The sequence below is a fragment of the Neoarius graeffei genome, chromosome 14, assembly GCF_027579695.1.
Source record: "Neoarius graeffei isolate fNeoGra1 chromosome 14, fNeoGra1.pri, whole genome shotgun sequence".
In the NCBI taxonomy this organism is placed as follows: domain Eukaryota; kingdom Metazoa; phylum Chordata; class Actinopteri; order Siluriformes; family Ariidae; genus Neoarius; species Neoarius graeffei.
The window spans coordinates 958,015-976,361 of NC_083582.1; the positions used below are offsets into that span (position 1 = coordinate 958,015).

The following is an 18,347-nucleotide window of genomic DNA, read 5'->3' on the forward strand; positions in this document are numbered from 1 at the left end:
AGAGTTCTATCATCTCAAAATATAACCAAAATCAGAGATTTCTTGTCAAAACAATACTTAGACAAGTCATTTGTGCATTTAATTTGAATAGAATTAATGACTGTAACGGTCTCCTGACTGGACGCCTCTGGCTTACTCATTAGGGATAAATTAAAATTTTATATCCAGACATTCTATAAAGCCAATTTATGAAAGTTTCCACTGTTAAGTGGGACATAAATAAAGCTGAATTCAACTGAACTTAGCAAAACTGAGTCAAACGACACTGCCAGAGTTCTCACTGAAACTAAAAGGAAGGAACTGGGGGTGGTAAAACAGAGCAACTGGACTTGCTTGAAGATTCTTGAAGACGTTTCACCTCTCATCCGAAAGGCTTCTTCAGTTCTGTCTGACAAATAGGGAGTATCAGGTATTTATCCTCTCATGGATGAAAAGCAATCCTAAGGTGTCGTTGAGTCATCCTGTTGGTGTGGGTCACTGGGGGCTGGGTGTGAACGGCCTAGAGAGTCATTGGGGTGATCAGTGGGTTGTTGGTCCTCTCTTGCCCCTTTTCCACCAAAGCAGTTCCAGGGCTGGTTCGGGGCCAGTGCTTAGTTTGGAACCGGGTTTTCTGTTTCCACTGACAAAGAACCGGCTCTGGGGCCAGAAAAACCGGTTCCAGGCTAGCACCAACTCTTTGCTGGGCCAGAGGAAAGAACCGCTTACATCAGCGGAGGGGGGGGGGGGGGACGGAGTTGTTAAGACCAACAACAATAGCAAGACCGCGAAAGGTCGCCATTTTTAAGCAATGAGAAGCAGCAGCTGTACAAACGCGAAGTCATCCATTATTATTATTGTTGTTGTTGCTGCTTCTTCTTCTCTGTGTTGTTGTTGCTTCAATGTTCGTGCCAAGGTTTATGCAAATGCAGCGACGTAACTGACGTATACAGCGACATAATGATGTGGCTCCCCTTAGCACCCTGAGCTATGGAAAAGCAAACTGGTTCTGTACCTGCAGTTCTGAAGTGTTTTCTTGATGTGATTTTGCTCCTTCTCTTTTCCCTCTAGCGTTGTAGGAATGTTCTGAGCCCTGTGTTGCAAGGTTTTGATTTTAATCCAGGTGTCATCCACATATCTGAACCAATGACTGGGAGCAACTCCTGAAAAAGTGGTTAAAGTGGTCAAAGCTTTATGTTCCACTTCCCCCATGTATACAATCTATACATGGAGGAAGTGGAATATAAAGCTTTGACCACTTTTCAGGAGTTGCTCCCAGCCACTGGTTCAGATATGTGGATGACACCTGGGTTAAAATCAAAACCCATAAGGTGGAAGCCTTCTCTAAGCACATCAATGCAGTGGATGTCAACATCAATTTCACTCAGGAGGACGTCAGTGGGAATAATCTAGCCTTCTTGGATTGTGATATACACATTAGACAAGACTTAGCATCGAGGTCTACCAGAAACCCACACACACAGACCAGTATCTACTCTTCGACTCTCACCACCCACTGGAACACAAATTGGGGGTCATTAGGACCTTGCAACACAGGGCTCAGAAGATTCCTACAATGCTAGAGGGAAAAGAGAAGGAGCAAAATCACATTAAGAAAGCACTTCAGAACTGCAGGTATCCCAACTGGGCTTTCTTCAAGAGCAGAAAAAGGAACAGAACGGACAAGGAGGATAACAGGAACAAACACAAGAACATTGTCATTCCCTACATTTCTGGTCTATCTGAGAAACTCAGGAGGATCTTCTACAAACACAACATTCCGGTACATTTCAGACCCAGTAACACCCTGAAGCAGAAACTGGTCCACCCTAAGGACAGAATACCCAGACACAAACAGGATAACATAGTGTATGCAATTCAGTGCAGTGAGGAATGCACGAACTCGTATATTGGAGAAACAAAATAACCGCTTCACAGGCGCATGGCTCAACACAGGAGAGCCAGTTCCTCAGGCCAGGACTCTGCTGTCTATCTTCATCTTAACAACAAAGGACACTCATTTCAGGATTGCAACATACGCATTTTAGCCAGAGAGGATCGTTGGTATGAGCGAGGAGTTAAAGAAGCCATTTTTGTCAACCTGGAACAGTCATCACTGAACAGAGGTGGGGGTCTAAGACATCATTTATCAGCCACCTACAATGCAGTCCTTGGCACACTTCCCAGACAACTGAATGCACACCAAAACCCAGCTGTTTTCAGTGACTCACAGGAGGACAGAGAGAACCAACAACCCACTGATCACCCCAACAACTCTCTAGGCCGTTCACACCCAGCCCCCGGTGACCCACACCAACAGGATGACTCAACGACACCTTAGGATTGCTTTTCATCCATGAGAGGATAAATACCTGATACTCCCTATTTCTCAGACAGAACTGAAGAAGCCTTTCGGATGAGAGGTGAAACGTCTTCAAGAATCTTCAAGCAAGTCCAGTTGCTCTCTTTTACCACCCACAGTTTACTATGACCTGGATGACTGAGAATCTTCACAGACATAAAAGGAGGGAAGATATTGTGCTCGTTCTGAAAACCCTCCCCTTGTTCTCAGTGTCTGTCAGTGTCTGTGTATTCAAGGAGTATTTTATATTAATTTCAAAATAGTTCTTCTCTAATATAAATAATAACATGGATGAAGACCAATATCCCTGTCAGATATGATCAAGCAAAATGTCAGCTGGACATGCAGAAGGTAAATACTAAAGCACGGAGAAGCGGCTTTTAGCGTTTAAATTACCGTTAAATGGAACTAAACATCACAGAGCATCAGAAGCTCACCGACATTACATAAATAAACCAATGTTTCAATCTGCTAAACACACACACACACAGCTTCAAAATGATTTAGAATAAAATAAACGGGAACAGTAGCAATCATTAACGAAGCACAGCAGTTAGATAGTACTACAATTCTACAGATGACATCAAAGTAGTGATATCGTTTCCTGTTTGTTAATGACATCACTAACAGAAGCATAGGTGGGTTTCTTTGACAACCTGACAGCACACATGAGAACCCAGTCTGTCCATCACCGTGAAAGAAAGGATAAACTTTGACCTCTGACATCAGTGTTTTTCAGCCTCCCTCCTCCTCCATGTTTCTTCATCATTTCAAAAATAAACTTTTTCCTATCATTTTTTAAATTTCTACTTTCCTAAGTGTGTGTGTGTGTGTGTGTGTGATGGAAATATTAAACAAACATGTACAGCAATCACACACAGTGGAATACTACATGAGGATTTAACCCTCTATCAATCACTCCATCTTCCCCTTTTCTAAACCTTCATCACGCTATCATTCCTGCATTTATCCATCTATCAGCCTTCACGCCACTGACCCTCTATCAGTCTATACCTTTATCCAACTGTGTCCTTCCTGAGAGAGAGAGAGAGAGAGAGAGAGAGAGAGAGAGAGAGAGAGAGAATCTCCCCTAGCCCCTACACTGGGGAATCATGTGCACTATGTAGTGCACTAATACAGGGCACACTAGATCAGAGGGATGATCTGACCTGCACGGTTCCAGACTGCTGAGCTTAGAATTTTTTTGGACTTGTTTGTAGGAATTTTTGCACATCTTACAGTTTGTGAATAAAATGTGAATAAAATTGTGACTGACACACTTCCTACTGCCTAGTCGCTACTCTCGACTGTGTCCCTGAGACCCAGCATCCCTGTGGATCAGAGGCACAGACAGCGAGCAAGTACTCTTAAATATCTGTGCTTTAACACAATCACAAAAGTAAAAAAAAAAGGAAAGAAAGGCAAACAAATCACATGACAGGACACAACTCAGGCGCCAGATTATAGTGAGGATGAAGGATAGAAGGGGAACACCCCCCCCCCCCCCCCCCCCCCCCCCCATGTGTGCTGATTCGTCCTTCTAAAGTGTCTCGGGGTGTTGAGCCACAGTGACTGGGCTGTGTTACAATCTTAAATTCGCTTTTTCACTCAGCTTTTAACAAAAATATTCTCCATTCAAACAAAAACAACAAGTACATTTACACTCACTGTCTACTTTATTAGGAACACGTACATCATCTCATTCATGCAGTTATCCAATCAGCTGATCACGTGGCAGCAGCAGATACAGGTCAAGAGCTTCAGATAATGTTCAAATCAACATCAGAATGAAGAAAAAGTCTGATCTCTGTGACTTTGTTGGTACCAGATGGTCTGGTTTGAGTTTTTCAGAACATTGAGCGACAGTTCTGTGGGTGGAAACAAATGCCTTGTTGATAAGAGAGATCAGAGGAAAACAGCCAGATTGGTTCGAGCTGCCAGGAAGGATATAGTAACTCATATCATCACTCTTTACAACCATCGCAAATAGAAAAGTATCTCAGTATGATTTAAAAAATCAGAACGTCAAGGGCGTAGGAGCTCATCTGGCCTGCCATCAAAACAACCCTGACGACCAAAACATCAAACAGAACTGAGATGTGAAAGTGTGAGAGAGGACCAACCTCCACGACAAACTGTTTACAACGGGAACATCAACAAAGGACTCAATTTTGTTCCCCGAGTGAAGATCGACCCAAAACATCCATCAGAACTGAAATTGCATGATAAATGAGAGGAGATACAATTCTAGTAAGATGAAAATGTGTTAAGTTGAACTAATTACAAATTTGGTGCAAAAAATTGATAATAACAATGAGCAAGTGTTGTGCAGAAGGTTGAGTTCTTTCACATAAAAAAATATCAGAATTGAAATCCATTGAGAACTGAGGGAGGAGACGCAATTTAACTGAAAATAAACAAAGCTGTCAACAAAAAATGTTTACAACAAGAAAATCAAGAAACAAACGACCAAGTTTTGTTCCTCAAGGGAAGATCGATCCAAAACATCGATCAGAACTGGAATCAGATGAGAAATCAGAAAGGAGATACAATTCCAGTGAGAGGCCTGGAAAATTCATTAATTTGGCTTAATTAGTAACTCGTTAGCAAAAAATTTGATGAAACGACGGCCAAGTTTTGTGTGGAGTGATGAGTTCTTTCAAACAAAACAATGGGAAATGGAAATCTGTGGAGAATCAACGGAGGAGACAGGATTTAACTGAATTGTGGATGACGGACGACAGACACCATGCCCTGGCAATAACTCATCGGCCTCATGGACAGAGGAGCTAAACATCTCAGAGTGATTATATGAGTTACTGTACCCGTCCCGGCAGCTCAAACCAATCTGACCGTTTTCCTCTGGCCTCTCTTATGAACAGTGCTTAAACCGAGTTTTGTAAGGAGGGGAAGCTCTTGTTTACAGGTTACTGTCAATCATCAATGTCTTTCAAAGCATCTTTATTCACATCTCACAATTCACATATTAACTATACAGTCATTTCATTTTAATTCATGAGCTTCCAAACAGGACTGAGGGCGTCTTTCCTTCTCTCGCTACCAGTCACATGACCTGTTGACCTCCTCATCATGACCCACTTCCTGACCCACTTTGTTGGGTTCCATGACTCTAATGGTGGGCCCACTGTGTTGATAAATATTACCGTATTTTTTTTAGAAAGGAAAATGACACCAATTTATATATATATATATATATATATATATATATATATATATATATATATATATATATATATAAAAATCTTCTCAAGTCCTCTTCATTGTCAAATCTCATCTTTGCACTCATTCAGTCTTTAAGTGAATGAACAAATAATTATCTGAGTGAACTAAACAGCTGTCAGTTATCTGCTCAGATATTTTCCATTTATCCCACTGATACATTAACGACCGTCTCTCTTCTCGTCCCTCTGCGTACAATCTGATGAGTTCACCTTTATTCCTGGTTTTAGGCTTTATGTGGCTACTGCTAAAGTTCACCTGATTTCATCTCATTTACACAGTTTCTGATATATTTTCCTGAGAAGCTAAAAACAGCCTCTGATAATCTGCTTATTTCACCAAGTCAACACACCGCTCACCCTGGTCATCAGACAGCTCAGTAAATAAACATAAAACTTTAGCTAACCCAGAGCTGAGCTTCTGAAAACTTTACAACGGAGCAAAATGATCTGACTGAATGATGGGCTGCTATTCGCCTCATTAGAGATCGTTACTGCGTGTGTTTGGTGACATCTGATCATTGATACCAGTGGCCTGTAAAATTTGTAACACTGTTTTGGGTGTAAAATTCATCTGAAATTTCTCTTCCGAGTCGTGATCGGGACTCAGACACAGTCTCAGTGTTTTAGTCTCAGCTGAAAGCACATCTGTTTTTTGGATATGGATAACTACATAAACGAGAAGGTGTACATGTTCTTATTAAAGTAGATGCTGAGTGCAAATTCCACTGTTTGTTAGAGAACCTAAAAATGCTCTCGAAGAACGCTAAACATTATAGTGTTTAAAACAGAACCTCGAATGTTACTGTTTGGAACAGAACCATATTATTATAACACAACTCTCGTCACTGTCACTCGCCAATCAGACAAAGGAGGAAAAGCCAGCAATTGGTGGGCGGGGTGTGGTGGGTGGGGCCAAGCTGCTGGGTGGGCGTGGTGTAGCTGTTGTGGCCAAGCTGCTTGGTGGACGGTACAGGGTGGAGTGGGCGGAGCTTTGCTGTGACGGCGTGGGAGTCCGACTGCCTTTGGGTCTGAAGATGCTCTGAGGCTCGGCGTGGGCAGGGCTAGGGGGTGTGGCTGGAGTGGACACAGGACCAGTCGTGGGAGTGGGGTCAGTAGGTTCTGACTGGCTGTAGGCAAAAGGTGGAGCTCTGGAGATTCCTTTCTGCTGTCGACGCCATGAATTGTAGTAAGTGGGGTCGCTGATGTAGTGATTAACGAACGAGTGCGTCTGATTCTGCAGGGTGGCATCAACCTCACATTCACTATCACTGCCCTGAGAGACAGACAGAGAGAGAGAGAAAGAGAGAGAGAGAGAAAGAGAGAGAGACAGTGAGACAGAGAAAGAGAGTGTGAGACAAAGAGAGAAAGAGAGAGACAGACAGGCAAAAAGAGTGAGCCAGAGCAAGAGAGACAGATAGAGACACAAAACAGAGAGAGAGAAATGATATCTTCATATATTGGTTGTTTATTAATGCCCTTCAAATGACAAACTCTGTGTGTGTGTGTGTGTGTGTGTGTGTGTGTGTGTGTGTGTGTGTGTGTGTGTGTGTTACCTGTGAATCAGACAGCTCTGATTTTTTCTCAGTTAAGCTGCTGCTCTCGGCTTTAATCAGGTCACTGTATTTAGTGTTGATGTCTTCATCAGAGTAGTGCAGACTCCCAGGACTTGGCCTTGGAGGGGACCTGCACACACACACACACACACACGCACACATATACACACACACACACACACGCACACATACACACACAGTCAGTCAGATGTGTATATGGACACGTGTCTCATGTGTCAGATGTGTGTTTTGTTTTGCCTCTGCTAATGCATTACCTGCCCTTCAGGTGTATTCACTAACTCAAATTTCTTTTCCTGAAACCAATTCCACATTCATATCTTTGAATTGTAAAAACACAAAAACCTGGTCATGAATTCAGTGCATTTGAAATTCTTAACACTAACAATGACATGTAGCTGCAAAAAAATAAGTCTACCCAGTCAATTCTGTTATTTATTATTTACAGGCCCCTGGGGCCATATTCTGAGTTTCTTTCTGAATTTGCGGATTTCATCTCAGACCTGTGTGTTTCTTTAGACAAAGCTTTAGTTGTCTGAGATTTTAATATTCATTTCAATAACCCAGAAGATCCTCTGAAAACAGTGTTCGTGTCCATTTTAGATTCAGTAGGGGTTAATCAGAACGTCATAGGACCGACCCATAATGGTGGTCACACTCTTGATCTAATACACTGCCCTATCAAAAAAAAAAAAAGTAATGCACTCTAATACTGTATTTGGTTGCTCTGCCTTTAACTTTGATTACAGCATGCATTCGCTGTGGCATTGTTCTGATAAACTTGTGCAATGTCACAACATTTATTTCAGTCCAGAGTTGTATTAATTTTTCACTGAGATCTTGTGTTGACGATGGGAGAGTCGAACCACTGCATAAAATCCTCTCCAGCATCCCAGAGACTCTCAGTGGGGTTAAGGTCGGGACTCTGTGGTGGTTAATTCATGTGTAAAATGATTCCTCGTGCTTCCTGAACCACTCTTTCACTATCTGAGCCCAAATTTTATTCCGATAAAAGAATAAAAACCCCACTGATATGAACCTGCTTCTTCAGTACATTCAGGTCTTCAGCTGACTTCATTCTCAGGGATAAATTCATTTATTAGCTCATATGTTTAAATTCTTTATTTTTTTGTAAAACTGCTTTATGAAAATGTCTGTTGTCAAAAATGCTATAAATTGACTTGACTTGTATCCATTCATTATTTTACACTTTTAGCTCAAAATGCCTTAAATTTGCATATTCATTACCACAAACATGCAATCTGGATATGTGATTTTGCTCATCTGAAATACACAATCCACTATAGAGATTGTTAGTGAACAAGAATGCTTTTATTTTTTATTATTATTATTATTATTTTAAGTTTTAGAGATCAACAGCGAGGTGGTTGAGAAGACCGACCTGGTGTAGATGCCGTTTTTTCGGTTGAAGGAGGTTTTGATGGACAGGCGGCGGTTGTTCAATTCCAGTGCAGGAAAGCGACTCTCATCCAGTCCCACCATTTCTCCATGGGTCAGAGTGGTACAGTTAGGGCTGTTACCTGAGAACACACACATACACACACAGGTAGGTCCACTTGGGAAGCAAAGAACACAGTCATTTAGAGAGAGATAATTATCATAAATGAGACACAGGCTGAAGTAAAGCCAATTTACCCATCTCCTTTTTGGCATATTTCTTGCTCTGTCCTCGAATGATGAGGATGAACACCAGCAGGAGGATGAAGATCAGACCAACCAATGCCATCACGACCAGGAACCACCACTCTTCATAGAACGGAGCCACCTTGTGAGCTAGAGTTGAAAACACAGACATTTTCTCTTTTATAAATGTTCTTTAATTAAGTCATGAACATTGTATGTTGTTGTTGTTGTAACGTAATTATAGACGAAGTGGTGATGAAACTGAATTAGAGTTACCACCCTGAAGATGATTTTCCTATCACATCGCTTTGTGTTTTCTTATGTCTATACCACAGCAATTTGCCAACAATTATAATTTTTAATCCATCAAAGAATGTCATACTTTATGGCCATAAATAGTTAAATTTAATTTCATGAAACACCTATGTTCATGGAACGAGTTAGTTCCTGTTCTCACTTACAGTGGTTCCCTCATCAATCTCTCTTTTTTCTCTCTCTTGAAGTTAATAGGACAAAAACTGCAGCTTGTTATGCTCCTGCAGGGATGCGACTAAGGGGAGGCCCGAGTGTGAAGCATGACAACACCTCTGCCCACCCTAGTATGACATTATTATGAAACAGGTGAGCCTTTTTTTCTTTTTTTTAATACAATCTGCCATGGCTGCTTTGATTAAACAGTGCAGGCTCTTTGTTGGTACTGAGAATACTGAAGGCTCCAGCAGGGGGCAAAGCTTTTTCTCACAAAGCCACTCGGTAATGGAATAGCCTTCCACTTAGTGTTCAGGACTCAGACACAGTCTTCGTCTTTAGGTCTCGGCTGAAAACCTATTTGTTTTGTTTACTAAAAGCGTTTTGTTAAAGGTGCAGTCAGTGATTCTAATTCAATACATGTTTTGTCAAATTCAGTGAATATCTCCCCACGGTCCACTTGCTGTTCATTCTGTGTGTACGCTGAAAAAACCCCTCTGGTGTTCGTATACAGCCCTGACTGGAAACAAACACACACTATTCCAGTGCACTTGCACACAGGCCAGGGGGGAACGGAGGGGGAGGGGAGGTGGGGGAAAGGGGGCAGTTGGAGTGACAGGGAAGATAAACCTGGCACATGCTAATAAGCAGAACAGGCCAACATAATCACATTGTCAAAAATGAGAAACAGCCGAGAAATAGCCACAGAAATGGCGAGAAGAACAAAAATTGAAAAGGTAATGATAAGATCAGGCAGGTGTGAAGAGCAGCGTTAACATCACTGAGGCTTTCCAATGGTAAGAAACCTCTGAGAGTTGAAAAGCATGAAGAAAGATGCGGAGTGTGCTCGGTTTCTGCTTGACAGGTGGGTAACTTTAGTTTTGCTGTGTTTCACAGAACCAACAGGTCAGTATTGTTTTGTTCCATTTGCTAATGTTTGTGATCACTAATCCAATTGGTTAGCTAGCAAGCAGGCACATGTATCACATTTCGGTGTCAGGTGATGTTAAATTACATTCAGCTTGGTTTCTAATTTGCCAAGTGTGGCAGCAGGGGCGTGGCCAAGCAACAGTCTGTGAATGGAGGGCGGGGTCGGTAAGTGGCTAAGTCATTCCACCTGCTGTCAATTAATGTGTGTGTGTTTGTTACAGGGATGGAGCATAAAAGGAGAGAGAGAGCAGAGAAAGGGAGCTCTCTCCCCAACCACAATGCATGTGTGAGCGCATGAGTGAAAGAGTGAATGAAAGAAAGCTGAAAAGCCAAAATAAAAATGTTTGTGTAAACATCAACTCTTGCCTGCTGTGCTTCTGTGCTCCACCCACATCAGGAAGTGCTAGTGGTGCTGAAACCCGGGAGCACAGAAGGGAACCACCCCATGGAGTCCTCGCCATTCGAAGAGCTCATCCTTGCCCTCGCTACCGCCCAGCAGAACCAGCATCAAGCGCTGATCACCCTCCGAAAGGAGCAGGAGCAACGCTTCGAGGCCTTGATGCTGGCCCAGCAGGAAGATCGCCAGGCGTTCCGGCACCTGCTCGCGTCAGCAGGGGCGTCGACCACCACTGCCACCACCCTCACGAAGATGGGACCGCAAGACGATCAAGAAGCATTCCTCGCTCTCTTCGAGCAAGCAGACGAGGCGTGGGGGTGGCCACTGGAGCAGCACGTGGCGCACCTCCTCCCGCTCCTGACTGGTGAGGCGCAGCTCACAGCGCAGCAGCTCCCTGCTGTCAGCCGGCTGGCCTACACAGACCTAAGGAAAGCCATCCTGCAGCGGCTCGGCTGTTCCCCGGAGCAAAATCGCCAGCGCTTCCAGGCGCTGGCATCGGAGGAGGTCAGCCGGCTGTTTGCATTTGGCCAGCAACTCCGGGACACCTGCCGGTGGTGGCTGAGGGCAGAAGACCGCGACGCTGACGAGATCATCGATCTGGTGGCACTGGAGCAGTTTGTCTCTCGACTTCCAGAAGGAATGGCGGAATGGGTCCAGTATCATCACCCGGTGTCGCTGCAGCGAGCCATCAAGCTGGTGGAGGACCATCTGGAGGCAGCTCCGACGGCAGGCAGATGAGCCATCTCCCCTTGCTTCTCTTCTCTCTCTCTCTCTCTTTTCTCCCCCTGTCTCTTGTCCCCCTCTCCACCCCATTCCCCTGCCACAGAGGTGGTGGCTGGCTCCTCCCCAGCTGGCCCGTTGCACCCATGGTGTCCTCCCCTCTCCCTCTCCTGTGTCTGTGTTGTCTCCCCCTCAGGTGAGTGACACCCATAACACCAGTGCAGAGGGAAAGCCTGGGCCGGTGTGCTGGCCCGGTGGGGAATCGGAGCATCTCCAAGGTCAGAGTTCCGCAAGGGAGGTGGGTGCTGTAATCCAGATCCCCAACGTGCCAGAAACCACCCCCGATCGGGCCAGAATGTATCGCATACCGGTGAGTATTCAAGGGACTACATATCATGCTTTGGTGGATTCCAATTGTAATCAGACCTCAATTCACCAATGCCTAGTGCAAGGTGAAGCATTGGGGGGAGCACAAGCGGTGAAAGTGTTGTGTGTGCACGGGGATGTTCACCATTAATAAAATCAAATCAAGTTTATTTGTATAGCGCTTTTAACAATAAACACTGTCGCAAAGCAGCTTTACAGAATTTGAACGACTTGAAACATGAGCTAATTTTATCCCTAATCTATCCCCAATGAGCAAGCCTGTGGCGACGGTGGCAAGGAAAAACTCCCTCAGACGACATGAGGAAGAAACCTCGAGAGGAACCAGACTCAAAAGGGAACCCATCCTCATTTGGGCAACAACAGACAGCCTGACTATAATATTAACAGTTTTAACAGGTATAACCCTCAACTGTCCTCATGGGGCCGTCCTTCACAGGAGCGGTGCGATAAAACTCCGACCAGACACAGGGCACCAGGATGGATCAAGCAGGTCCGAGGGGCAGAAGAGGCCAGCATCTCAATCCCAGGATCAACATGTAACTCAGAGGGACAGATTGGGGGGGAGAGAGAGAAAGAAAACACAGGTTGTTAGGTATGCCCTAAAAATGACAAGTATTAAATCTGTGTGGTAGGCTCGCAGAGACGAGAGTCTTTACATCAGGCATAACACACAACAATGGCATGTTAATATGGTAAAATATATCATGACCTGCTCTGGCTGGATGCTTGATTGGGTGATGGAAGCACACTCCTCAGCAATGATGAGATGCAGATGGGACCCTTAGGGCTGGCCAAGACAATTCAGTTACATTTCACCGGGTCTGGGACATGCGACAGAATGTCTGATGTCCGATTCCCTGCAGGCTACGATAGCCAGTCGAGGTCTCCACCCTCTCCACCAAAAGATTTCCTGTTGACTCCATGTAACTCAGAGGGACAGATTTGGGGTGGGGAGGAGGGAAAGAAAACACAGGTGGTTAGGTATGCCCAATGTCACCTGAATAAGTAGGAACAGTATACATATTGCACCGAGTACAAGCAGGGACTCCGGCAACTAACTATGACAGCATAACTAAAAGGAGAGAGCCAGAAGGTAACACAGGCATGAGGGGCCCCGGGACATAAAGCAGCAGCCACTACACCGTCAACAAACTCGAGTGAGCAAGCAAGTGGGGACTGACAGCATCCATACATCCCAGTTTACCAAAACACTCTATGTCTGAGGACCCTCCAGATCTACTCCTTTACCTCATAAACACCATTAACAAAAGGCTTGACTAAACACCATTACCCTCTAGTGTCTGTCCAAATTCTATTCCGGGGCCAAATACATAGAATAAAGGCGGCGGTTAGTCCCCGTCTCACCCACTTGTTGATTTTGGGTACTGATTGGCCAGGATTTAAAAACCTAATGGAATATTTAACACACAGTGGGTCCTGCACTTATAGGTCACGGGAAGATCCCAGTGTGGCATTGACTGGAGAAGCTGTCGCAGAGCCGTCTACATCAACACCGCGTCAGAGTGAGGAGCAGCCCGCTCCTCCTCACTCTCTTGGGGATTCCCTTGAGGATTTCCCGTTAGAGCAGTCGGGAGATGAGATTCTGCGGCATGCGTTTGACCAAGTGAGAGTAATCGATGGTCAAACTCTTCAGCCAAGCGCAGCACCGACTTTCCCCTATTTTGCCATTATTAAAGATAGATTGTACCGAATGATGCAGGACACTCAAACTAAGGAACAAATAACCCAGTTGTTAATCCCAAAGAGCTGTAGAGAACTCGTATTCCATACGGCTCACTTTAATCCCATGGCTGGACACTTGGGGCAAGATAAAACACTAGCCTGAATAATGGCCCGGTTCTACTGGCCAGGGATTCACGGGGATGTCCGGTGGTGGTGTGCGGCATGCCGTGAATGCCAATTAGTAAATTCCGCGGCCACTCCAAAAGCGCCTTTGCGTCCTCTTCCTCTAAGTGAGACCCCGTTTGAGCAAATTGGGATGGATCTCGTCAGGCCATAAGATTGGTTAGCATGGGGATATTGCTTTATTTTAGTTCTGGTGGACTATGCAATGCGATATCCAGAAGCAGTGCCTCTCCACAATCTCTCAGCACGCAGTATTGCGGAAGCGCTCTTCCGCTTTATCTCCCAGGTCGGGATTCCGAAAGAAATCCTGACAGACCAAGGCACTTTGTTTATGTCACGCACACTGCATGAGCTGTATGGGTTACTGGGGATTAAGTCTATCTGCACCAATGTCTATCACCCACAAATAGATGGCTTAGTAGAGCAATTTAACCACTCAAAAACATAATCCGTAAATTCGTAAGTGAAGATGCATGTAATTGGGATAAGTGGCTCGAGCCCCTGTTATTCGCAGTACGAGAGGTCCCATAAGCCTCCCCGGGGTTTTCTCCCTTTGAATTATTATATGGGCGTAAGCCGCGTGGCATTCTGGACGTGCTACTGGAAAACTGGGAGGAGGGACATTCACCGAGTAAAAATGAAATCCAGTACGTTCTTGACCTGCGCGCAAAACTCCACACCCTCATGCACATAACCCAGGAGAATTTACGTCAGGCACAAGAACGTCAAAGCCAGCTGTATGACAGGGGCACGCGCCTTAGAGAGTTCACGCCAGGAGATAAAGTGCTTGTATTATTGCCCATGTCGAGTTCTAAACTAGTCGCCAAGTGGCAAGGGCCCTTTAAGGTCACACGGTGAGTCGGGGATGTCAACTATGAGGTGAAGTGAACGGATAGGGGCGGTGCACTGAAAATCTACCACCTCAACCTTTTAAAACACTGGAATGAGGGGGTCCCCATGGTGTTGGCGTCGGTAGTCCCAGAGAAGGCGGAGCTGGGGCCGGACGTAAAAAGATAACATCTCGGACCACTCCGGTCCCTTGTGGAGACCACCTCTCACTGGCCCACCTCATGGAGGTAGCCAAGTTGCAGAAGGAATTTTCCGACGTGTTCTCGCCCCTTCCTGGTCGTACCCACCTCATAGAACACCACATTGAAATGACCCCGGGGGTGGTAGTGTGTAGCCGCCCTTGCTGATTGCCTGAACACAAGAAAAAGGTGGTTTGGGATGAACTCAAGGCCATGCTTGAAATGGGCATAGTCGAGGAGTCCCACAGTGACTGGAGCAACCCAGTGGTCCTGGTTCCCAAGACTGACGGGTCGGTCCGGTTCTGTGCGGACTATAGAAAGGTCAATGTGGTGTCTAAATTTGATGCATACCCAATGCCTCGCATTGATGAGTTGCTTGATCAGTTAGGCACTGCTCGCTTTTATTCGACACTGGATCTAACAAAGGGCTATTGGCAGATCCCCTTGACTCCTCTAACCCGAGAGAAAACGGCCTTTTCCACACCATTTGGATTACACCAATTTGTCACGCTCCCTTTTGGGCTGTTTGGGGTGCCCGCTACGTTCCAGCGGCTTATGGACAGGGTCCTCTGCCCTCACGCTGCCTACGCGGTTGCCTACCTAGAGGACATCGTAATTTACAGTAATGATTGACCGCGGCACTTGGAACACCCGAGGGCCATTCTAAAGTCACTGAGGCAAGCGGGCCTCACAGCTAACCCAAAAAAGTGTGCAATTGGGTGGGTAGAAGTATGATATCTGGGGTTGCACTTGGGCCATGGGCAGGTGCGTGCCCAAATTAACAAGACCACAACAATTGCGGCCTGCCCGAGGCCCAAGACCAAAAAGGAGGTGAGATGGTTCTTGGGGCTAGCTGGCTATTATCGTAGGTTTCTACCTAATTATTCGGACATCACCAGCCTGCTAACCGACCTCAAGAAAAAGGGGGCTCCAGATCCAGTCCAGTGGACGGAGCAGTGCCAACAGGCCTTCCCTGAGGTAAAAGCTGCACTGTGTGTGGGGCCACTTTTACACTCCCCTGACTTCCCTCTCCCCTTTATTTTGCAGTCTGATGCATCAGACAGAGGGCTGGGGGCCGTTTTGTCCCAGGAGGTGGAGGGCGAGGAGTGCCCCGTGCTGTACATCAGCCAGAAACTCTCAATGCGTGAAAGCAGGTACAGCACAATCGAGAAGGAGTGTCTTGCCATCAAGTGGGCGGTCCTCACCCTCCGATACTACCTGCTGGGGCGCCCTTTCACTCTCTGTTCGGACCATGCGCCCCTCCAGTGGCTCCACCGCATAAAGGATGCCAATGCACGGATCACCCGTTGGTATCTCGCCCTCCAGCCATTTAAGTTCAAGGTGATCCACAGGCCGGGGGCGCACATGGTGGTGGCGGACTTCCTGTCCTGTCAGGGGGGAGAGTCAGCTTCAGGCCCGACGGCTCCCCGGCCTAAGTCCGGTGGTGGGGGTATGTGGCAGCGAGGGCGTGGCCAAGCAGCAGTCTGTGAATGGAGGGCAGGGTTGGGGAAGGTAAGTGGCTAAGTCATTCCACCTGCTGTCAATTAATGTGTGTGTGTTTGTTACAGGGATGGAGCATAAAAGGAGAGAGAGAGCAGAGAAAGGGAGCTCTCTCCCTGACCACAATGCATGTGTGAGTGAGTGAGTGAGTGAGTGAGTGAGTGAGTGAAAGAGTGAATGAAAGAAAGCTGAAAAAACAAAATAAGTGTTTGTGTAAACATCAACTCTCACCTGCCATGCTTCTGTGCTCCACCCACATCAGGAAGTGCTACACCAAGATATGCTGTTGCTGTGATGTTAGTGATAGCAGCAGGAGGGTTGTCAGTATTGCTGTCTAGAGCTGGTGTGCTAGATCTGGGAAACTACCTCATTCTCATAGTGACAGTTTACTAACCCACAACCTAGCTAATGTTAGTTACATTCCTTTACATTATGGTATTTGTCTAAACAATGTTTGAGAAGGGTTTTATAGCTACGAAGACCTAAAAACACAAGTTTGCTAGTACAGTTGGATTATTTGGTTTGATGTATAATTCAAAATGCTATGCTAGGTAATGTTGCCTTCTTTGTTAGCTTCGCTACAAATCTACAGTCCTCTCTTCAGTCCCTGTAGGTTTGTATAAACAAGCTAAACAACTAACTCTCACTACTTTTTACTCCAGTGTGTTGTGGATGCTGTGTTTGTGTGCTTGGATGCCATTGGATCGATGATGTTTTATATGATAACGTTTGTTTTGCTTCAGCTATGAGAAAGAGACATTCACTTCCACACCATACAAGGCTGGAACATCTCAGCCATCTCTCCAGTCCGTGTCAAGCGCTGGCTCCCAGTTTTCGTCTGAAAGTTGAGTAAACTGTTCAAATGAATGGATGATGATGAATTCTGCCATATTTCTTTTTGGTAGCCCAGTTTTAGTGTTGTTGCCTTGACAATGTGCTTCTTTGAATTTGAGGGACAGAGCTTCTCAAGGAGCACTGAAGGGAGGTGTGTATTTGTTTACCTGTTGAATTCAAATATCAATCTTTCTCCAGAATCGTGGACTCCATCTTTATATTTTTTTCTATTTCATCTCCCCGACCATGCCCTACTCACTGTTGAGCAAGGCATGTGACTCCTGCTACATGATGAAATCCCAGTGATCCTGACTCCTTCTGCCCTCCAGTCCTGGCTGATCCATTCTGATGTTCTACTTCTGCTTAGAGGTTCCCTCTCAAGGTTTCTTCCTCATGTCATCTCAGGGAGTTTGTCCTTGCCACAATCATCTCTTTCTTGCTCATTAGGGATCAGTTTAAATCTACTGTATATCTTGATTAATGGAAGGTTGTTTTGTGACACTGTTAAAGCATTATATCAATGAAAGTGAAGTGAATGTCATTAAGAAACAACAAAGTGTAAACTCTTCTGTCCTGAAGATGTTGGAAAACGTAAAGTTACAGTTTTACCTCTGAGTGATACAAAGCACTGACACTGGAGTCTCCTTCCATAAATCAACAGGTGCTTAAAGAACACTTTTTAAAATATCAGTGATTACACATTTTTTAATCCACTGAAGTGGTAAGACAGTTTCTTTATATTAGTTTGTCTATTTATATTAGTTTGTCTATTTATATTAGTTTGTGTCAGTTTTTCTTTTTGTGTCTTTGTGTATCTGTGTGCTATTTATGTGTATCTGTACCTGACTGTAAGACAAGTTTCCCTTTGGGACATTAAATTTAAACTGAACTGTATTTGTCCCTGTGAATAAGTTGTTACTGTAGAAATGATAACGTGTTACAACCCTAAATCAGAAACAGTTGGGACAGTATATCGAAGTTGAAATTAAAAATGAAAATTTGTAAATAATCTTTGACCTGTATTACACTCAAAACAACACAGAGGCATATTATTTGTTTTACCCTCATTTTGTTTGTTTGTTTTCAAACTAAACACTTGTTTCAATTTTGATTCTTGCAAGACATTTCAATAAAGTTGGGACAGTAAATCATTTCCCACTTCATAATGTTCCCGTTCCTTCTCCCAACACTTCAAAGATGTTTATGGACTGAAGGCTCCAAGTGATGAAATGTTTCAGGTGTTATTTTTGTCCCGTTCTTCCTGTAAACAGATCTTTAGGTGTGTAACAGTACGGCGTCATCACGGTCATATTTTTCATTTCTAAATTCTCCACACATTTTTCAATAGAGAATGTGTCAAGTCAAGTTTGTATAACGCATTTAACAATAGACATTGCCCCTAAGCAGCTTTACAGAATCTGA

General features: G+C 44.8%; 1 protein-coding gene across 1 annotated transcript in view; it reads right to left on the bottom strand.

Moving 5' to 3' along the window:
• Positions 1-5,671: 5,671 nt before the first annotated feature.
• The window catches only part of LOC132897866 (protein sidekick-2-like), a 127,360-nt gene continuing 114,684 nt past the window's right edge, over positions 5,672-18,347 (bottom strand). The window contains exons 41-44 of the mRNA XM_060939112.1: positions 8,808-8,945; positions 8,554-8,692; positions 7,134-7,263; positions 5,672-6,853 (exon numbers count right to left, since the gene is read on the bottom strand). Of these exons, the coding sequence (XP_060795095.1) occupies positions 6,440-6,853; positions 7,134-7,263; positions 8,554-8,692; positions 8,808-8,945 (821 nt within the window). The 3' untranslated portion in view covers positions 5,672-6,439. The remainder of the gene's footprint in view (positions 6,854-7,133; positions 7,264-8,553; positions 8,693-8,807; positions 8,946-18,347) is intronic.